The sequence below is a fragment of the Leucoraja erinacea genome, chromosome 1 (assembly GCF_028641065.1).
Source record: "Leucoraja erinacea ecotype New England chromosome 1, Leri_hhj_1, whole genome shotgun sequence".
Classification (NCBI taxonomy): Eukaryota; Metazoa; Chordata; class Chondrichthyes; order Rajiformes; family Rajidae; genus Leucoraja; species Leucoraja erinaceus.
The window spans coordinates 121,583,760-121,606,711 of record NC_073377.1 but is presented as its reverse complement, the minus strand read 5'-3'; the positions used below and the strand labels follow the sequence as shown (position 1 = coordinate 121,606,711).

At 43.1% G+C, this 22,952-nt stretch overlaps 1 protein-coding gene across 1 annotated transcript in view; it reads left to right on the top strand.

Moving 5' to 3' along the window:
* Positions 1-22,952, top strand: part of LOC129701322 (rod cGMP-specific 3',5'-cyclic phosphodiesterase subunit beta-like) — a 57,079-nt gene that overhangs the window by 12,028 nt on the left and 22,099 nt on the right. The window contains exons 2-14 of the mRNA XM_055642480.1: positions 6,249-6,401; positions 6,491-6,580; positions 9,123-9,263; positions 12,964-13,038; positions 14,253-14,317; positions 14,422-14,488; positions 16,340-16,387; positions 17,472-17,621; positions 17,720-17,863; positions 19,205-19,270; positions 21,027-21,173; positions 21,735-21,842; positions 22,788-22,897. Of these exons, the coding sequence (XP_055498455.1) occupies positions 6,249-6,401; positions 6,491-6,580; positions 9,123-9,263; positions 12,964-13,038; positions 14,253-14,317; positions 14,422-14,488; positions 16,340-16,387; positions 17,472-17,621; positions 17,720-17,863; positions 19,205-19,270; positions 21,027-21,173; positions 21,735-21,842; positions 22,788-22,897 (1,364 nt within the window). The remainder of the gene's footprint in view (positions 1-6,248; positions 6,402-6,490; positions 6,581-9,122; positions 9,264-12,963; positions 13,039-14,252; positions 14,318-14,421; positions 14,489-16,339; positions 16,388-17,471; positions 17,622-17,719; positions 17,864-19,204; positions 19,271-21,026; positions 21,174-21,734; positions 21,843-22,787; positions 22,898-22,952) is intronic.

Below are 22,952 nucleotides of genomic sequence, written 5' to 3'. Positions count from 1 at the left end.
GCTTCTATGAATAATGGAGAATGCACACATTGCATCCATGGAGAACCTATAAGTGAAGGGGGCGCTGTTCTGGCGGCAGCCATGGCAGCAGCGCGTCAGCCTTTCAGTTTTGTTTTTTATTTTTAGTATGTTTTAAAGTGTGTATTTAGTGGGGGTTTTTGTGTTTTGTGTGGGGGGTGGTGTGGGTGGTGTAAGGGGGAAACCGCTTCGGTCGCCTCCTCCATGGAGAGGCGACTTTTTTCCAGGTCGCCTCCCCCGTGGCCTACCATCAAGGATCGGCGAGGTCTTTCCCGGAGACGTGCCCGGGGCTTCAGCGGCAGGCGCAGCGTGGACTCTCGGCGTGGAGCGGGTGAGCCCTCGCTGGGGCTCGCCGGAGGGGAGTGCTCCGTTTCACTGGCCCGGGGCAGCCGGCAGCCTGAAGTCGCAGCCTGAAGCTGCGCGCGGCCTGCAGAGTTCCAGCTGCTGCGGCGTCTACAGCCCGGGATCTCTCGTGGGGGACCCGGGGGAAGAAGAAGCCGCCATTGCCGGCCCGCGGATAACTTCTACCGCGGGCCCGGCATGGACTTACCATCACCCCTGAAGGGGAGCTTCGACCGCCGGCCCTGCAGTCTACGGTGCTTCTGGCTGCGGCGGGGACTTTAAATCTCAACCGCCGGCCTGCGGCCTACACAATCTTGAAGCCGCGGTCTCCGGTGAGGAAAGACCGATCCTGGACTGGACTCTGGACTCTGGTCTTGTCCACGGGGGGGGGGGGGGGGGGGGGGGGGGGAGGAGGACGGCCAAATTTTTTGTGCCTTCCACCACAGTGATGAATGCTGTGGTGGATGTTTATGTTACATGTTGTGTCCTGTTTATGCATTTTATTATTTTGTTAACCCATCTTTATGCTTTGTATGGAACTGATTTTTAAATTATGTAAAGCACTTTGGGGTCAATGAAAATTGACTATAAATGTGCTATATAAATAAATTTATTATTATTATTATTATTATTATTATTATAAATGGATGCAAGGATAGGGCCACTGATTAACCAAGCCGGTTTGGGTGATGTTATTCTTGAATGTTGCTGCTTTCAGGAGGGTATTCTGTTACAGACCTGATTAATGACTTGTAGATGATAAAGAGATTTAGCGGGCTCAGGAAGCGAACCATTTCCATACCACCCAGCCTCAACCTTGCTCCTGCAGCCATATCAATGGTATGAACCTGCTGGTACGAGTGCTGACCATTGACATTTAGAGATGGGATGATCTTGGTGTCATTGCAAATCTATGCCTGGATAGTTTTTTTGTTCAAGGTGGTGATTAGTTAGCACTGAAATGACACAATATTCATTGGTAATTGTGGGATTTAGTTTAGTTTAGTTTTCAGATACAGCACAGTAACAGGCGCTTTGGCCAACGTGTCCAGAATAATATTTCCAAAGTTGGGTTATCATTTCATGCCTTCAAGTTGTATTTAATTTAATGAAACCATAGTGCAGTCTATAATTTGTCATTGTTTGTGTGGAGCAGCAAAATACCCAGATGTACTGTCTTTGACATAATGATGATATAATGTGTATGGGAGTGTTGATGGTTTGGATTACTTTGTTCGGACATGCAGTAATGTGGAGTATTGTGACTGGCAGTGTGATAGTGTGGAGTATTGTGTGAGCAAAAGTAAGCATGGGTTGTATTGTGCAGGTAACATGAATTGTATTTAACAGTTTGGTATTGTGATGTATTGCATTGACAAGATGATGGCGTTGTACTTTGGGATTGCAGGTGCACTGGCTGCAAGATTATGCTTTTGACAGGGTGTTGTATCTGGGTGTGTGACACCCTGTAGTATTGTAACTGGCAAAGTGACTGACCTATATTTTGCGCTTGGAAACTGATGTTGCGATACATTATGCTTGGCAGTGGAGTGGCGCATTGTATTTGCCAGTTTAATGGTATATGCCAATGTGTTCCTAGTGCTTTGTAGTGAAAATGTGTCACAAAATGTTTGTGAAGCTATATGCAGTAATGGGACCGGCCTGGCTATGGTGTGTGTAGTGGGCTGGCAACAGCGAGGCTGGATTGTTTTGTCTTTCAATGTGTGATGGTATGGTGTCTGCACAGAGGCCACAGTGGCAGAGGCCACAGTGCCCGCTCGGAAGACCCAAAGGCTCGGCGGACTGCAGAACCCACCTGAAGGCTCGGCAAAATGCAAAACCTGCTCAAAGGCTTGGCGGACCGTGCAACCAGGAGGTAGCTGCTGGAGACGTTGGGCGAGAGGTGCAAGGGCCAGTAGAAAAGAGAAATGGGGCAATGTCTCAAGCACCTTCAAGGTTGGCTGTAGGAGGCACCCCCTCAAAGATAGCCAGGTGAGGAGAGGGATGTCAGTTCGTGGGCCGATCTGGTGGAGGACGATGGAGAGAGGCCCTGCAAGTTTCTGGGGCTTATCAGGAATGGGACCTGCTCCAGTAGACCGGGCACATGGGCAGATCAGATTTTGGACTTTGGAAATGGTGCCAAAATATGGTGGCGCCTGCATGTGTAAATATGCAGTTTCACATGTGACAAATAAGGGACCATTGAACCATTGTGTTTGGCAGTGGATGTTGTGCTGTGCTACGCTTGGCAGATTGGTTGTACGGAGTACAGTGTTTTAAAGTTCTTTGATCTGAATATTTGTGGCATGTTCTGTTTTTGTTACAGATCTCCAGAATCTGCAGTTTTTATTGCTTTTTGATGAGGTATTATCTTGGATTTGGCAAAAAGTGATGTGTTGTCCTGTGCTTGCATTGTGATGGTATGGAATACTGTGTTTTGGCATCATATTAGTATAGTATACTGGCATGTTTAGCAGAGCATTGTGCTTAGCAGTCTAATGGTGGATGCCTTGTATCTTGCTGTACAACAACCCATGTCTTGTAGTTTGCAATGCAATTGCCTGGATACCTGTACTATCTTTGGCATTGTAATGTTGCGGAGTATGTGTTAAACAGATGAATGGTGTGGGACATTGTATTTAGCAGTAAGAAGTGTTTTTTTTAATGGAAGTAGGTTGTCAGGATAGAGTCAAAGAGACAGAGAGACACATAGCACGGAAATATGCCCTTCAGCCCAACTCATCCATGCCAATCAAGAGGTCTCATCCAAGCTAGTCCCATTTGCCCAATTTTAGCCCATGTCCTTCTGAAACGTTCCTATCCACGCATCTCTCCAAATGTGTTCTAAACGTTATTTCTGTACTTGCCTCAACTACATCCTCTAGCAGCACGTTCCAACCGAGATGAGGAGAACTTTTTTCACACAGAGTGTGGTGAATCTCTGGAACTCTCTGCCACAGAGGGTAGTTGAGGCCAGTTCACTGGCTATATTTAAGAGGGAGTTAGATGTGGCCCTTGTGGCCAAGGGGATCAGAGGGTATGGAGAGAAGGCAGGTACGGGATACTGAGTTGGATGATCAGCCATGATCATATTGAATGGCGGTGCAGGTTCGAAGGGCTGAATGGCCTACTCCTGCACCTAATTTCTATGTTTCTATGTTTCCATAGACCCAAAATCCTTTGTGCAAAATAATTGCTCCCAAGTTCCTATTGGTCCTTTCCCCTCTCACCTTAAACCTGTGCCCTCTAGTTCTTAATCTACTCTTGGGGAAAAACTGCTTACAAAATGAATCAAGATGCATTCAGGACAATGGCCTGGTGCATTGAGTTTAGAAGTATGATATTACGGAGTATTTGGTTGTGCATTGGTGTGGTATATTGTGATTATTGCATTATGTTTGGCGGTGTGGTGTTGTGGAGTTTGTGCGTGGCAATGTGATGGTGTAGAAAATTGTGGTTGGTGGCGTGATGATGGAGTGCCCTGCGATTAGTATATGATGAGTTATATATTGTGTTTAGTATTGTGGTTATTGTGTCCACCAATGTGATGGCATGGACACAGTTGGTTGCAGTGTTGTGCTTGGGATGATGTGAATTATTGTCTTTGACATGTCTATTAATTGGTCCATTGGGCTATGTCTCATTGGTTAATATCATGTTACATATGAAGCTCCCACAATTTCTACTTAAAGGGGCAGCAGTAGAGTTGCTGCCTTACAGCGCCAGAGACCTGGGTACGATCCTGACTAGGCGCTGTCCGTACAGAGTTTGTACGTTCTCCCCGTGATCATGTGGGTTTTCCCCGGATGCTTTGGTTTCCTCCCACACTTCAAAGACGTGCAGGTCTGTAGGTAAAAAAAATTGTAAATTGTCCCTCATGTGTAGTGTGTGCTACTGCAAAGGGGATCGCTGGTCGGTGCAGACTTGTTGGGCAGAAGAGCCTGTTTCCACGCTGTATCTCTAAACTAAACAAAAAAAAAGTGGAATCTTATCTTGGGCTTCTGCAAATGTATCTACTATTTACTGGATACCAAATCTGACAGTTAGTTTGCCACAGAAATGCACATACAGTCCAACATAGCAGATTCCAGAGTTTGTCGAGATCTCTCAACATCTACTCTGGGGCATTGCTACCTGGATCTTCCATGTGACAATGTCCCAGTGTAGCACTTGCAATTATAACCCATTTAAAAGTTTTTGTTGTCAAATGTAATGTACCGTGGAAGGCACTGACTTCGATCTGGGGGGGTGGGGGAGAGGGTGGGGGAGAGGGTGGGGGGGTGGGGGGGGGGGGTGGGGGGGGGGGGGGGTGGGGGGGGGGGGGGGTGGGCGGGGGTTGGGGGGGGGGGGTGGGGGATATATCATGGGATTAAGGGGGAAGTAACAGGAAAGAATAGAGAAAACCTTGTGCTACTAGTTGGAGAGTTCAGGACAAAGGGAAAAGTCTAACTATTAGTCAGGCTTTTCCGTAGTGAAACTGGCGTACAAAGGGTAGTAGACATTTGAATCCCTCATGAGAGAGAAAGTGCTAATTGTGATTGATATAAATGAACCATGGCTAAAATACAAATTGATGGAATAGAGCACAGATGAGCCATAATGTTATGGAATGACTGAAAGGCTTGAGAGGTCAAATAACTTATGTTGCTCTAAATAGGATGATGCATAAAATTATAAGGCATAGGTTATTAATATCAACTCAGTGCCTGTACTATATCAATCAATCAATCAATCAATCAAACTTTAATCAATCAATCAATCAAACTTTATTGTCATCTTGCAAGCAACAGTTGTACAGTGCAAAATGAAAAGACGTTTCCCAGGGAATACCGGAGCATCGCACATGAAATTAAAACAATTTCACACATAATAACAGTAAAAACAATCCAGTCCCTGATGGAACAGTATAAATAGTTAAATGCAGGTAAAACAACAACGTTAAAATACAGTAAAACCAATCATAAAAATGTCCGGGGCAGCTGATTTGAGTGGCCAGTGCCAGTTATTAAAGTGGCCAGTGCCAGTTATTAAAGTGTCCGTGCCAAACCTCAGAATCAGGTGACTGTGAGTACAAAGTGACTGTTTAGCAGCCTCACAGCCTGTGGTAGGAAGCTGTTTAGCAGTCTTGTAGTCCGGGCTTTGATGCTGCGATATCTCTTGCCTGATGGCAGGAGATCCAGGTGTGTGTGGAGGGGGTGCAGTTTGTCCTTAGCAATTCTCTGAGCTTTTTTCAGACAGCGACTCTGGAACAGTTCTTGTACCGAGGGTAGGGAGACGCCAATGATCCTCTCTGCTCCCCTCACTACCCTCTGCAGAGCCTTCCTGTCCGAGCAGTTGCAGGTGGAGTACCACGTATTTATGCAGTACGTGAGTACAGACTCCACCGTACCCCTGTAGAAAGTCCTGAGGATGTTGGTGGGGAGTGAGGCCTGTTTTAGTTTCCTCAGGAAGTGCAGTCGCTGATGGGCCCGTTTGACGGTCCCAGTGGTGTTCCTGGACCAGGTGAGGCTGTCTGTAATTTGCACACCGAGGAACTTTATGCTCTCCACTCTCTCCACTGCAGTGCCACTGATGTTGAGGGGTGAATGCTTTGGCTGCGCCCTCCTGAAGTCGACAACCATCTCCTTTGTTTTGTCGACATTTAATTCTAGATTATTTTTGCCGCACCAGTCCACTAGTTGTTTTACTTCCTCCCTGTACATTGGGACATATATAGGCTGTATATAGGCTTTCATTGTAAAAATAGGAAAACATGAGGCTATTTCATAACATGAAAACTAAGCCAACTGCTTTCCTAACTGTATTGTGAAAAATTTATTCTGTGAAAAGTCTCTCTCTCCCTCGCTGACCTAATGTTAACTTATTTTTGTTTGCTTCTTGTGGATTAGTCCAGCTTTTACAGCATGTATGTGGACAAACTGACAGAATATGAAACAAAGAGCGTGCTTGCAACCCCTATCATGAATGGCAAGGACATGGTCGCTGTGATAATGGCAACCAATAAAACAAATGGATCTTATTTCACTGAAGATGATGAAGATGTAAGTCTTCCCACGTACATGTAAGAGAAGTTGATAAATAAAGTATGATTGTACTGGTTTATTAACGAGCGTGATCTGCTTTCTTTCAGCTTTTCTTGAAATACCTCAATTTTGCCAGTTTGAACCTCAAGATCTATCATCTGAACTATCTTCACAACTGTGAAACTAGAAGAGGCCAGGTAAAAGAAAAACTAAAACTACTGCATTAAGCAAAACATCGATAATCAAATAAAAACAGAAAACGCTGGAAACACTCATCAGGTCATCAACAACAGGTCAAAGACCCTGCTCTCAGGAAAGGCCTTCAACCTTAAAATTGTACTTTGTTTCTCATCCACAGACACTGCCTGACCTGTTGCGAGTTTCCTGCATGTTCCGGTTCTATTTGAGATTAGGTTGGGATTTCATAGAGTCAATTCTGCTTCATTCCCAAGGACCATTTTGGGGGTTATGCTCAAGGGGAGCATACATTATGATTAGCTTGCAGTCTTTATAATATTACAATGCAAATTATGGACTTCTTACGAGTGTGGAACTAGCCACCATCCAAGAAAGCTCAACTGCTGGGAGTTTGCTTTTCACTTTGTAACTATGGCAACAGCTTATTTATATCCCTAGACATCCTGGGTTGTTAGTTGGATGGAGCATATAACATTAAAACAGCATAAATAATCTACATACACTGTATGCAAGCTAACCTCTCATAACCAGTGCATTTGAAACAAATGATGACCTCCACGGAGGCATTTGCCAAAGAAGCAGTAGCAGACCATTTAGCAATTTAAAAAAAAAACTCCAATATATTTATGGGTCATGAAGATCATGGGCAATGTAATTTTTTATTGTCTGTCTGAACTTAGGATGATTACAGGAAACCATCTTTCTGAACTGTAGCATTTCTAGTGATGAAAAGGTTGGCTAGTGATTTCCAGGAGATAGATAAATTAACGACTAGACCTATATAATTCCAAGACAGGATGGTATGTGACTTGATATGGAATCAGTGTAGGAAGTTACTGTCGGTGCTGGTTTATACCAAAGATAGACACAAATACTGGATTAACTCAGTGAGCCAGGCAGCATCTCGGAGAAAATGAATATGTGATATTTCGGGTCGGAACCTTTCTTCAGATAGGGAACCAGGTAAATTCCGAGTCCGAAGAAGGGTCTTGACCCAAAATATCACCTATTCCTTTACTCAAGAGATGATGTCTGACTCGCTGAGTTACTCCAGCATTTTATGTCTACATTCCTGTCGAGATGTCAATGATTAGTACTTCATGTATTTTAACATTGTTTAATATGAAGACAGATTAACTTTAAATTCATAGCACAGTAACAGGATGTTCCCCCAACCAAGACCTCATTGACCATCAACCACCCGGTTGCACTAATCCTACATTAATCCCAATTTATTCTCATCACACTTGAACCAACTCCCTGCAGATTCTACCATTCACCCGTACACTTGGGGCAATTCACGGTGGCCATTTAATCTACTGCACATATTTGGGATGAGAGAGGAAATTGGTGTGAGTGATGGAAATTCATGCAGTCACAAGAAGGCCATGCAAACTCCACTAAGGCAGCGACGCTGCCCTGGCAGCAGCGGCTCGCCTGCAGTCCGTTTGTTTTTACTTTTTTGTGTTGTTTTTTTTTTGTTTTGTCCAGTTAAGTTTTTGGTTTTTAGGTTGTGTTTATGTGGGGGGGGGGGGGGGTTGAAACGGGGCTTGCTGTCTCTCCCTTCGGGGGAATGCGACTTTATTGTCATATCCCCCTTCTCTGCCTCCGTCTGAGCTGAGGCCTAATGACGGAGCTGGCGAACTCGAGACTCCGGAGGCAGAGCCAGTCAGGACTTGCCCTGGGCTCGCTCCGGTGAGGGCGGTCCGGCTCGGGGCTGGAACGGCGCTCCCGTGAGGGGCTGTGACGCTCCCGTGAGGGTGGCCTGGCGAGGGGCTGAGACTCTCCCGTGAGGGGCTGTGGTGCTCCCGTCGGAGCGGCCCAGCCCGAGGGTGGAATGGCGCTCCCGTCGGGGCGGCCCAGCTCGAGGGAGGTATGGCGCTCCCGTCGGAGCGGCCCAACTGGAGGGAGGAACGGCACTCACGTGAGGGCGATCCGGCTCGGGGCTGGAACGGTGCTCCGGTGGCTGGGACGGCGTTCTGGCGGCGGTGACCTGAGTCCGGGGTTCTGGTGGCGGTGACCTGTGTCCGTTGGACTGGAGGGCGGCAGTTTCGACCACCCCGGGCCGCGGTGTTTGAGCCGGCCCGTTTGCGGGGTTCGGTGAGCCGCGGGACTGTTTGTACCATCGCCCGGTGGGGTATCGCCTCAGCGCAGAGGGAGAAGAGGAGGGAAGAGACTGCAGCCCTAAGATTTTTGCCTCCACCACAGTGAGGAGGTGCTTGGAGGACTCACTGTGGTGGATGTTAATTTGTGTTTAGTGTTGTTTATTATTGTATGTATGACTGCAGGCACGAAATTTCGTTCAGACCATAAGGTCTGAATGACAATAAAGGTAATTCCAATTCTAATTCTAATCTGATATCAAGGTTAGCTAGTACTGTGGGGCAGCAGCTCTGTTGCTGTCTCCAACACGCTGACTGATTTGTGGAGTATTCTCAGCATTTACAGTTGTATTGTGCATTTCCAGCATCCATACTGTTTATTTTCATCTCCTCTCTGAATCCTTTTATTCTCGTCTCATTGTTTCTTCCATTTCCACAGGTTCTTCTCTGGTCAGCTAACAAAGTGTTTGAGGAGCTGACAGATATTGAACGACAGTTTCACAAGGCTCTTTACACAGTGAGAGCCTACCTGAACTGTGAGAGATACTCCGTTGCACTGCTGGACATGACCAAGGAAAAGGTTTGGATCAAATTATATTGATTCAAGTGCCATATTATTAAGAACCATTGAATCAGATCCTGTCTAGTATGAAAATCAGTTATACATCTAAATATTAATTTACAGGAATTTAGGCTTCAACAATAAAACCTAGTTGCAAGTTGAATTTATTTACATTCAGCTTAATGTACTACTAACATGACCTCTTAGATAACTTAAACAGGCAAATTCTTACTTAAATTGACAAATGTGAAAATTCTTAACCTGATCATTTGTTAATTAAAATGCCTCTTTTCCCCACAACTGGAAGATATAAGGCAAGTGTATTTAGAAGAGATGCCAAAAAAATTGAGAGGACACCTCCAGTGGAGTAAAAAAGAATAGAGACTATCATCTGACCATATGGATGGCAATATAGTCGTCAAGTCACTTTTATTTCTATGGCACATTTAAAAAACACCTCTCGTTGACCAAAGTGCTTTACATTGGTGGAGGTACAAAAGGCCTGTCCCATGAGCATGCGACTGCATGCGGCAAGCGTGACCAAACTGGAAGCGGGGGCCGCGCGGAAGTCGAGTGATCCCGTACGAGTTGACGTGAAGTTCAAGCGAAGTCCGCGGGAAGTTCGTGCTAGGCGTACGCCGTCAAGACGCTGCGTACAGCGTCAAGACGGTGCGCACGCCCGCCGAGTTGGTGCGTATGGCCTCAATGTGGCTGCGGGCCGGCAGGCCATTGCCGCGCGGAATTTTTGGACAATGTCATTTTTTCTAAGCCCCGCGCAATATCGGGACCAGCTCCGCACAATCCCATACGGCTCCGGCGATCGAAGTGGGACCGGCCCTTCGAAGCCGTATGGCTCAAGCGACCACGTTAGGTCGCGCTTGCCACATGCTCGTGGACAGGCCCTTAACGTTATACAACATTGATCATAGACTAAGTACATACATAAATACATACATGTAGCCCTCCCTCAGAGGACGTCAGGAAAGGCTAGAAAGTAAAGATGAGTTTTAAGTCTCGACTTAAAGAAGTCGATGGAGGGGGCAGTTCTGATGGGAAGAGGGATGCTGTTCCACAGTCTAGGAGCTGCATCCGCAAAGGCGCGGTCGCCCGAGAGCTTATGCCTAGACTGCAGGATGTTCAGTAACCCCAAGTCGGCCGATCTGAGGGACCTGGAGCTGGTGTGGTGGGTAAGCAGACTTTTGATGTAGGAGGGGGCAAGCCCGTTCAGGGGTTTGTAAACATAAAGAAGGATCTTGAAATTTATTCGGAACCGCACAGGGAGCCAGTGGAGAGAGGCCAGGATCGGGGTGATGTGGTCCCTTTTTCGAGTGCCCGTCAGGAGTCTCGCTTTGGCGTTTTGGACCAGTTGCAGGCGGGACATGGAAGATTGGCTGATGCCAATGTAGAGGGAGTTGCAGTAATTGAGGCGGAAGGAGATAAATGTGTGGATGATCTTTTTGAGGTCATCAAACTGGAGGAATTGTTTTATTTTAGCTATCGTCCGAAGCTGGAAGAAGCTAGCTTTTACCACGGCATTGACTTGTTTGTCAAATTTCAATGCTGAGTCAAGATAGTTACCATAGAATACTTCTGCTTGGTATGCGGGTAGCATAAGAAGTTACAAACTCATTCTATGAAAACAACATTCAGATTCCATTCAGAGGCCTGTCACTGTGTCCGGGACTGCACTTCACAGACGATAAGATCATTGGAAAGGACCATGGAAAGCAGGAGCAAATTACTATCAATAATAAATGAAGATAATGCTTCTCGACTGCAAATACTTTGTGACTAAGCAACCATTGTTAACCAACGATGTAAAAAATATGAAGTCACAGCTAGAGTAGACAGTCAGAACCTTTTTCCCAGGATGGAAAAATCAAATACCGGAGGGTATTTCTTTAAAATAAGGGGGGCAAAATTTAAAGGAGATGTGTGGGGAAACGTTTTTTACACAGAGGGTTGTGAACTAAAATAAACTGTAGAATGTGAATACATAATTTGAAATTCTTAACATCTCATTTCCAAACTTGCCAGTGCTTACTTGTCATTAATTAGTTTCACCTTCATAAAGCTGCCATTGATATTTAATAACACCTTGTTGAAAACAAAGTTTGATGATCTGTGTGGAAAAAATAGCAACACCTGTTCCGATGCCACTGAAAACATTGAGTTAAGGGTCTAATTGTGCTCAGTTCTGGCCAGCAAGCTATAATAAGGATATCAGCAAACTGGAGAGGGTGCAGAAAAGATTCACAAGGATGCTAATGGAACTGGTGACTTAAGTTATAAGCGGAGGTGGAATAGCTGGTGCTTTGCCTCCCTGTGAATCGCAGGAGATCTGATAGGCCTATTTAAAACAATGAGGAGCATAGATAAGGGTCCACATTTTTTGCCAGGGTAGGCGCGTCCAAATCTGGACAGTGTAATTTAAGGCAAGAGTGAAAAAATTTTAATACCGGAGGGTGAAGGGTTATGGAAGGAGCTGTCAGAAGAAGTGGTAGGGGAGGACAATTAAAATGCTTGACAGTTATTTTGACAGATATGTAGATCGAAAAGGTTTAGAGGGATTTGGGTCAAATGCAGGAAAATGGCACTAGATCGGGTATTGGTATGGAAAACTTGAGTCGAGAGGTCTGTTCTGTGCTATATGACTCTATGACTCCATGCCTGTACAGTATGACTCAGTTAGTCGACAATGGATAATGTAGACCAGTAAGATCTTACCTCACTTGTGACTAGCTCACCAGCTTATAACTAGCCAAAAATAGTCAAAAATATTGGTGGGCACCCGATGACATTTGCAAGTTTGCTAAGGATGAGAAAAAATGGCCCGGAATATTTTGCATATATAGTGCTTTTTGCATCCTCAGAATGTTTGCAGTGCTTGATGTCCATTTATATGGTCATTGATCTCACTGCCATTAGTGGCATTTTGTAATATTTACTTACAATACCAAACCATCACTTCTTTGCTATGTTGTTTGCAGTGTAATTATTGGTCAGGATGCCTGGACTTCCATTCAGACTTTACATTTTAATCTTGTTCCTCCTCACTTTCAGAACACTGGAAAGTGTCACTTTTGCATCCAATATCGCCATGGTTGATTAGGAAGGTCATAGGTCAATATCCTACAATACAAACCACTGGATGCATTTGTACAGATGGATTCGTACTATTGAATTACGTCTGGCAAAACAGAAGTCATGCCTGTATGGGGGAATGCTTCTGAGTATCGTTTCCTACATCACATTTGCCACATCTGTCTGACACGAGGTTTCATTCTAAAATACAATTCCACTTCTGGAGAGGGTGTTAAGTCTATGTTATCCTATAACAGTTTGTGTTGTTGTCTCCATTGTTTCATCTAACCATGGCATTAGCAGCTGGTAGTAATTCTCCAGCCCCTATGTTGATAGAAACATAGAAACAAAGAAAATACGTGCAGAAGTAGGCCATTTGAGTCTGCACCGCCATTCAATATGATCATGGCTGATCATCCAACTCAATATCCTGTACCTGCCTTCTCTCCATTCCCCCTGATCCCTTAAGCCACAAGGGCCACATCTAACTCCCTCTTAAATATAGCCAATGAACTGGCCTCAACTACCTTCTGTGGCAGAGAATTCCACAGATCTTTATGTTCTGAAAAATTAACAATCTCAATATTCAGTTTTATAACAAAGATCCAGCATTTCTTTTGTGTTTTATTTGCAGGAATTCTTTGACCTATGGCCTGAACAGATGGGTGAAGTTCCTCCCTACAAAGGTCCCAGAACACCTGATGGCAGAGTATGTTTTAATTGGATTCATTGTAAAAGTGAGAACTCTGTTATAGAAAGACTTGCATTGACACAGAAACATCCTTGTTTTTATTGTGCACTTCACTATCTGTTTGGCGTTTTGCCACCAGTGTATTACCATCACTTGTACACTGTGGACAGGTTGGCAGCTCATTTGTAGACAGCAGGGTTCCATAATATAATGAGGGCCCAATAATCTGATTGAAATCACTTTGGCTGGGGGATACATATTGGCTGGAACTTCTCTGGTCTTCTTTATAAAGTGTTCTAGATTCCTTCAATAGGACCTCAGAACACACACGTGCCTTCAGTTTAACATTTCCTCCGCCCTTGTATCACTCCAGGGCTTGCTGACCCACAGTGACTCCCTGTTAAACAGTACCTCCATTTTAATACTCATAGCCTTGTTATAAACTCTTCCCAACACTTGCCTCTCCATACCCCTGTAATTCCTCCACATCAATAACCCACTGTGATAACAGGCCAACTCTAATTTTGACTTGTCGGTTCAGTCCTGAATTTAATCGTTCCATTACAGGGTTTCATGTTTTCTTCTGTCAAGTTTCCAAGCTCTGGAATTCTCTCCTTATACCTCCCTGCCTTTCCACCACTTTTTCTTCCTTCAAGGCACTTGGTTAAAACTTCCACCTGTAAACAAGGTTTTGGTAATCTGGGCCAATATGGGCAGATGACAATATCATTACATGAGGAGCCCTGGGATGTCTTTGCTAGATTAGGGATGAGATGTAAATAAAAATATTTGAAAGGTGACAAGCCAGATTTAGGCCCTCTGTTGTTTGCTCTTAAACATTAAACACCCTTATTCTGCTTTGACATTTGATTTTGTTGATTTTAGTTGAATCAAATTTCAGAAGTAAAGTGCAACACAAGATGAATTTCCAGGCCAACATTGCTGGTATTAGCCCAATATTGCTGGTACTATCCTCGGCGCCAATCTAGATTTTGCACCCCAGTGTTAAAAGGTCACTTGAACCCCAACCTTCTAGATCAGAGACAAGAGGGATATCAGATGAACCAAGTCTTGAACCAGCTGAACCAAGCCATGTTCTCTCGGGACCTGCTGAGTTAATCCACCATTTTGTGTCAAAGCAAGGCTGATGGGAGCTGATAAAGGCTATAGCAAATTCCAGCTGGGTTCATTGTCATTTCTGCTTGTCATTAATGAATGTTATTGTTTAATAGGAAATAATCTATCACAAAATCATTGACTACTTTCTACACGGGAAGGAGGAGATTAAGGTCATTCCGTAAGTTTTAAACATGTCGCAGACGACCATTTTTTTCAACTGGTAAAATGATATAAAAGTCCAACTTGGGGTTTTCTCTCTCTTGCTCTCTCTCACTTCTGCAGGACTCCTCCTGCTGACCACTGGTCCTTGGTTAGTGGACTGCCAACTTACGTTGCAGAAAATGGCTTAGTAAGTTTTGTTTTTTTAGCCACTAAAGCATTTTGTAAAGTAATAATAATAATAATAATAATACATTTTATTTACGGGCGCCTTTCAGGACTCTCAAGGACACCTTACAATTAAAACAAGCATGAAAAAACCCCAACATATACAGCAACAATACACAATTCAGAGAGAGAGCAGTGGCAGCCAATTGCACCAGCATTCATTCTCACCTCCAGCAGCCATGTTTTCCGAGCCATCTGCAGCACACCAATAAAAATAAAACACAACATTAAAGAATTTAACATCAAAAATAAAAACATCCCCCCACAATGGTTCCCACTGTGAGGGAAAGCAACAAAATCCAGTCCTCTTCCTCTTGTTCACCCATGGTCGGGCCTATTGAGGCCTCTGCAGTTGCCATGTTACAGGCCCTCTCACTGGATGATGGAGCTCCAGCATCGGGAGAACACTCTCAGCGGCTTGGAGTGTCTGGTAATTACAATTATATCTTGGAAAATAACTCTAGGAGAAATATAGAATAGATTTAGTTACATGGAGCGAGGGCAAAGTCAGTAACAAAGAAACTCGCAATTTAAAACTCCATTGAGTCGGCCTTGAAACGCAGGGCAGGGAAGTAGTGTAACACTGAAGATAATTCACTACACGATCTAATAGTGATGGCTACATGTTGCAGGAGATGCTTGTGCTAGAATTGCCCCATGATCAAAGGCATTGAAAATCATTCCAGGCCTGGACTCCAATGTATGCGTAGACGGGTTGCTCATGTAGATGGGTTGCTCTTGTGAGCAAACCAGCTTAATTTTAACCTTATTTGTGAAACACCTTTCACTTGGCTTCGCAAGTTGGTCTATCTCTTGGAAACTGCGTGGGAGTCATTTCACTCTGTGCAGATGATTTCTATATGGGTCCAAACCTCAGCTGAGGTTTTGAGAAACATCTTCATGGAATGTAGATGGAAACCTGGAGTTTATTGCCTTGAGTTATGTAAGGGCACATTTTTGGACTGAGGATTGCAGGTCTCAAAGAGGTTCACCAGCAGTTGAGAAATACCTATTAGCGTACTTCAGGTAAATGTTCCATGTAACAACCCACGTCGTGGATCTACAGCAGTCCAGGGGTGGACCACTGCATGGACAACCACATACTGGAATCATTATTTCCAGGAGCTACCAAGTGGTTGAAAGATCGATCTCAGATAGAAACCTTCTTGAGATTTGGGAAACCCATCCTTGTCAGCACACCATACAAAGTGAGGCTGAATGTTTCATTTATACACAGTCATACAGTCATAGGGTGATACAGTGCGGGGACAGGTCCTTCGGCCCGACTTGCCCACACCGGCCAATAATGTCCTAGCTACACTAGTCCCACTTGCCTGCACTTGGTCCATATCCCTCCAAATCTTTCCTGTCCAGTATTTGCCAGTTAGTACCCTGGGACAGGGAAGATATCCTTCCTCTTGTTCTCTACCAATAAAACCTAGAAGATTACTTGTTTGAGCTCTTGTTTTCATTTCAGTTGGTGCTTTTCTCCCAAGTTCACTCTCATATTCTCATCCAATTATACACATTTTACAGTTCTCGTGACCACATGGGTTTCCTCCAAGTTTCCTCACACATCTCAAAGATGTGTGGGTTGGTTGATTCATTTTCCACTGTAAGTTCATCATAGAGTATAAGTGAGTGATAGACTCTTGGACGGAGATGATGAGATTGCGGGGAGAATACAACATGGGATGAAGGTTCTATTAGTGTAAATATGTGGTTGGTGGTTGGCTTGGACTCAGTGGGCCAAACAACCTGTTTCTATGCAGTCATTCTCTATGACTAATTGAGTTCATTATTATCTTTACAGATTTGCAATATCATGAATGCAGCAACTGAAGATACATTCACCTTCCAGGTAAAACAACCAACAACTGGAGCCACAAACCACTGATTTAGTAGCCCCTTCAAATCCCAACTCCTGTCATTCAGAATGTCAATCAGAAACAAGCAAACCTAAGCTGTTGTTGGCTTATCTGTTCAGAATCTAGTTCCAACAGTTAAGGAATAAGTACGGAATGCAATGAATGATCCATGCGGAATCAACATTTACTGTTTTATGCTCTATGTTTTCTGTTCTATGTTCCGTGATTACTTTTCTATATTCACTGTTCTCTGTTCTATGAAAGGTTTAGAGGGATATGGGCCTAATGTGGACAAATGGGACTAGCTTAGATGGAGCACCTTGATCAGCATTGGCAAGTTGGGCTGAGCCTCTGTACAAGGGAATATCTAAAATTGTCCAAGTAAAATTCTTAGTAAATGATGAAAATCAACACAAATACCTTAGTTACCGATTCTTCTTGCAGCACTTATACCTCACCCAGATGATTATTCTTTTTTATATGTTCATGTCATAGGGGCAGCAGTAGGCCATTTGGCCCATGGAAACTACTCCACCATTCAATCATGGCAGGTTCCCTCTCAACCCCATTCTCCTGCCTTCTCCCTATCCTTGCCATCCTTACTAATCGTTTGTGCCTTTATATACCTATTCATACACTACCCTTTTGTTCCTTTTCATTGTTAGGATCATGCAGGGAAGTGAAAAGCATCTTTATGTCAAATGGTAATTAAGTCAGGGTATAATTGCCATTTCAGCAGCCATCATAAGTGGTTCAGCTTTCAGCTAGAAAAGTGTGTGAGAGAGATGGTGAGAAAGCTGAAACAGAAATCACCGTACTTGCGGGATCAAGTGTTTTTTCCCTGTAATTTCTGCTCTTATTGGATTCTATTCCTCTCCCTCAAGTGTCAGAGTTGTGATCAATCCAAAGTGTGTTGCACTTGCATTTATCGGTCATGACCAGTTGGCCCTTGTACAGAACTGGGAAAAGGAGCAAAACACATTGAGTGGCTCTTGGATAACAGAAGATATTTTTTACTTCCTGGCAAGATTTCAAACTGGTGCCATTTATACATTCTCTTTTTTCCCCTTCATTCAGACTGAACCTTTGGATAGTTTTGGGTGGACAATCAAAAATGTCCTTTCCATGCCAATAGTAAACAAAAAGGAAGAGATTGTTGGAATCGCCACATTTTACAACAGGAAAGATGGGAAACCTTTTGATGAAATGGATGAGGTTCTTATGGAAGTAAGTCTGGTACTCTGGATCTTTTCCCCTGATCGTTTGTCCACTATAAGGTGCCTTCTTGGCATTTCATTATCTGCTGCCTCTGTTTCTACCCCTAGTCCTTGACCCAGTTCCTGGGCTGGTCTGTTCTCAACACGGACACATACGATAAAATGAGCAAGCTTGAACATCGAAAGGACATTGCCCAAGGAATGGTGCTCTATCATGTGAAATGCAGCAAGGAAGAAATTCAGGACATATTGGTATGTCTTTGCCCAAGAAGGCAAATTAGCGTCTTCTTTAAAAAAAGTTATTTTTAATGTTTGCAGGTGGCAGCAATTTGACAGGGGAGTGAGGACAATGTTGTTACCCCAGTGCCACATCGTTGTCAGGCAATGATCCAATTCAGTGTGATTATGACAAATAGTTTTTCAGGAAAGCATTTATACTGTTACTGTTCTTTAATTTAGTTTAGAGATACAGCTTGGAAACAGACCCATTTGCCAACTGAGTCTGTGCCGATCACCTGTACACTAATTGTATCCTATGCACTAGGGACAATTTACAAAAGGCAATATATCTACAAACCTCAACATTATTGACATGTGGGAGGAAACAGGAGCACCCAGAGAAAACGCACGCGGTCCCAGGGAGCATCCGTACAGACAAAACTCGTGGTCAGGATTGAACCCAGATGTCTGGCACTGTAAGGGAGCAACTCTACCGTTGCGCCACTGTGCCGCCCAGGTCTGAGGCAGGAGTTGACTCGCCCCCTAACCAATCTCTCAAAGCACTTCATTATGGTCAGATCAGGCAGAGCTGTGGAAAGAGAAATAGTTGAAATATCTGGTTTCTTTACCCTGAATGTTTCCAGCACTTTCTATATTTACTCTTCTTTAAGCCTGCTGGCAGTGGGTAGCGTGGGGCCAATTGGAGGTTGAAAGGGGACATTTTCCCCTTTGAGGAACAACTTTTTTTACACAAAGGGCGCTAGATATATGGAACGTGCTGCAGGAGGAAGTAGTTGAGGCAGGTACTATCAGGACATTTAAGAAACATTTGGACAGGTACATGGATGGAATAGTTTTAGAGGGATATGTGACAAACATAGACAAGTGTAGACTAGTGTAGATGGGGCACGGTGGTTGGTGTGGGCAAGTTGTGCTGAAGCGCATGGTTCTGCATTGTATCACTCTATTACTAATTCAAGGTATGGTTTGCTCTGTCGATGAGGAACAAAAAAACAGAGGAGTATGAGAAACAGGGGCATAGGTGTTTGTACAATGGTTGGCTCATCCACTGAAGCAGTAATTCAGAGTAATGTTAAACTACAATCAAGCTGATAAACAAGATAGTTTAAATTCAATCTGCATCACATAATTTGCCTGCACTAAATAACATGGAGAATTGTATTATACAGTACCTTTTAACTCAAATAGTGACAGATCTGTTAGCTGAAATAGGATGAACTATATTCAGGATATTACTACAACAATATAGTATAACCACCTTGCTGAAGTAAATGATCCAAGCCAAATATTTATTCTATTTGTTTGAAGGTTTAATTAGTTGTACAATCACTAAATCTTGTTCTTTGTTATCAGCCAACTAGGGAATATTTTGGAAAAGAACCCAACGAATGTGATGAGCAAGAATTGCAAGAAATCTTGGTAAGGCATGACAGATTGCTCCTGCTCAAAGCGTTCTAAACGTGGACGGTCTTGGCAAAGTAATATCAAAGCTGCCGTTTATCAGTCCTGAGCTCTCACATGTGCAGCCTACAAGCACAGGTGTACATGGACAAGTTAGTTACAAGTTCTTTAGCAATGTTAGTTTTGAGTTACTTATGTTACGAAATTGTAAGATCTGATGAAGGATCTTGACCTCAAGTGTTAACTTTGTTCAGACATCAATTCCCATCCTACTCCCACCCTGACCTTTCTGTTTGTAGTCTCTTGCAGTCTTACAATGAGGCACAATGTGAGTTTAAGGAACAACACCCCATTTTTTTTGTTGGGTATACATCATCCTCTTGGACTCAATATTGAATTCTTCAACTTTTGCTATTTCAGACTTTCTTTCCTTCTGCATCAGAATTGGCCATTTCTGCCAGTCAACCATCTGTGATTTTTGGTTCAGTTTGTCTCTTTCTATTAGTTGTAAGGCCCTGCCAGGCATCTCCCACAGACAAGCTGGATGTAACACACTACACAGACAATGAAGCACAACCTGAGTCTAACCGTCATGTTAACTCATTTGGCCACACCCTGTCTGAGATATTCTTGTTGTTCTGTTCATCCCTCCCCCACCTTATGTGTTCCTGAAAACTAATATGACCTCTCTCTTTCCCAGCTCTGTCAAAGGTTCTCAGACCTGAAACAATAACAGTTTCTGTTGTCTGAAGAAGTATCTCGACCCAAAAAGTCACCCATTCTTTCCCTCCAGAGATGCTGCCTGTCCCTCTGAGTTACTCCAGCTTTTTGTGTCTATCTTCAGTTTAAACCAGCATTGGCAGTTCCTTCTTACACACTGTTTCTCTTTCCACAGATGTGGCCTGCCCTACTGAATGTTTCCAGCATTTTTTAATATTTATTTCACAATTTCAAAGCCAGGTTGTGGTTACCACAAATACACTTTACCCTTCCATTTTCTCTCCAAATTCCACTACCCAAATTTTTTTGGGATTGGGTTGAGGCTGAAATTTGTGCCATGGTGAACAACATTCCTCCATGTTTATTCCACCAATAGGTTCTTCTTTAATAATGACATTTTTAGCAGCATAGTTAATTAAGCTTTCCATTAGAACCAATTTAATATTTCATGATGAGTTCTGTATATAAATTAATTGGATTCAATAACAAAGGTGATTTCATTATTACACAGAGGTCACTTCATATTTTCAGTATTGAATTACAGTGTGAACAGTGTAACAGGTATTTTATGATCTTGCAAACATTTTACTTTAATTTAATTTTTAGAGATACAGCTTGGAAACTGGCCCTTCAGTTCACCAAGTCCACACTGACTATCGACCACCCGTTCTATGTTCGGATCACCCGATCACTACTATCCCACTTTCAACATCATACACACTAGGGCCAATTTACTGACAAACCTCCATGTCTTTGGAATGTGGGAGGAAACCAGAGCACCTACACAAAACACACATGGTCACAGAGAGAACGTTCGAGCTCCATTGTATAGACAGCACTCGTAGTCAGGATTGAACTTGGGTCTCTGCCGCTATGAGGCAGCATCTCTACTGCTGCACCATTGTGCTGCCTTTATTGGGAACAGTTTTCAAAGGAATGAAACTACAAGAATGATGAGACTTAAACTGCTTAAGCACATAGATAGAACATTGCAACTTACCGTCCCATATCCAACTTTTCCTATTAAACAATGTGACATCATTTTATTTTCTAGGACAAGCAACTTCCGGCAGCAGAAGATTTTGACATTTATGAATTCAGTTTTAGTGATCTTGAACATGCTGAGATGGATCTTGTGCGGTGTGGCATTCAGATGTACTACGAATTAAAAGTGGTGAACAAATTCCACATTCCACGTGAGGTAGGTAATTCTATGCGATGAAATGCCTGAAAAGGAAGTGACCAGAGAATTTTTTGATTTAAGATTCTGGGTGTTCTTTGAAGTATTCAGATCCTAGATTTAACTTTCAGAAACATTATTGAACAAACTGGACATAACTTTCCCAATAGTCATGGATAGAGCTTGAAACAACTTGAAAATAGAACCTTCCTCCCACTGAGTCCATGCCACCCTATTTACACTAATCCTACACTAATTTAATTTCATTCTTCCCACATTCCAATCAACTACCCATAGATTCCAGCATTGCCTAGCCACCAAGGGCAACTTACGGTAGCCAATTAGCCAACCAACTTCACTTCCATCACTTCAAAAAGAATATCCAACCCTAAATATTCTCTATTATTGACATTTATTGCATAAAGTCTAAGTGGATCATTTCAGAGGTATGTAACATGGGTCATACAGTTCATAATTCCCAAATTCCCTTAAATTGTTAAAGATGATGCATTTTACTGGCTGCTGAAGAAAAGCCTCCCTCATTTTCCTCAATTAACAAAATATTCCATGGATGTTTCATAGGTGCTAGTCCGATTCATTTACTCGTTAAGTAAAGGATATCGAAGAATTACCTACCACAATTGGCGCCATGGATTTAACGTTGGCCAAACCATGTTCACGCTTATGATGGTAAGATTATTTCCAATATCCTACCTTTTTAGAAGAACCAGAAGTTTCTAAAATACAGATTCATGTCACAGACTGTTTTTCCCATCTTGCTCGATAAGAAAAGCATTGGTATCCACGAATAATTAAACAGAGGTACCTATTTAACATTGCATTGTAAGACGTCTTTCCTTTCTGGCTTCCTCCTCCTTTGTTTCAATATCACCTTTAAAATGTGTTAAGATTCATTCTGACAATTAAAAAATTGCAATTATTCCAAAATATATTTAATTCTCAAGATGGTTGCTTTTTTTTTAATCAACCCAGACATTACTAATTGATGCCATGTTTTTAATTTCTTAATTCAAATAATCAAACTGCCAAGGCAGAATGTGAGCCTACAATCATTGGACTGCTTACCTATGCCACTGGAGTACAAGTCCAACGACATAACCACAGCACCATCATTACATTCATTACTACTTCACAAAGATATATTTTGAAGTTAATGGCCCATATCAATGCAAGATATAAATGTTGTGAATATAGACACAAGATGCTGGAGTAACTCAGCGGGTCAAGCAGCATATCTGGAGAAAAAGAATAGGTGACGTTTTGTGTCGAGACCCTTCTTCAGACATCCAGTCTAGGATGTTCCAGGAAACGTCACCTATTTCCTTTCTCCAGAGGTGCTGCCTGACCCGCTGAGTTAATCCAGCATTTTGCGTCTATTTTTGGTGTGCACCTGCATAAACACATCATGTATTCCTCTTATCCATGTAAACAGCATGTAAATAGCTTTACCCAATAAATTCAATGCTCACATATTTGTGGATCTACAATTTCTGATTACTGATTAAATATAGGTAAAGATAGATTTTCCTGCCATTGGAAGTTGCATTACCAAGGGCTGTGGCCTGCCGTGAAGATCAATTGGACAAAATCTCACAGGTTGTTTTATTTCCGCAGACCGGTAAATTGAAAAACTATTATACAGACCTGGAAAGAATGGCCATGTTAACTGCGGGTTTTTGCCATGACATTGATCACAGGGGAACCAACAACTTGTACCAGCTGAAGTAAGTTGTTTGAGAATAGCTTATTTTCATGTGTATCGAGGTGCAGTGGAAAGCT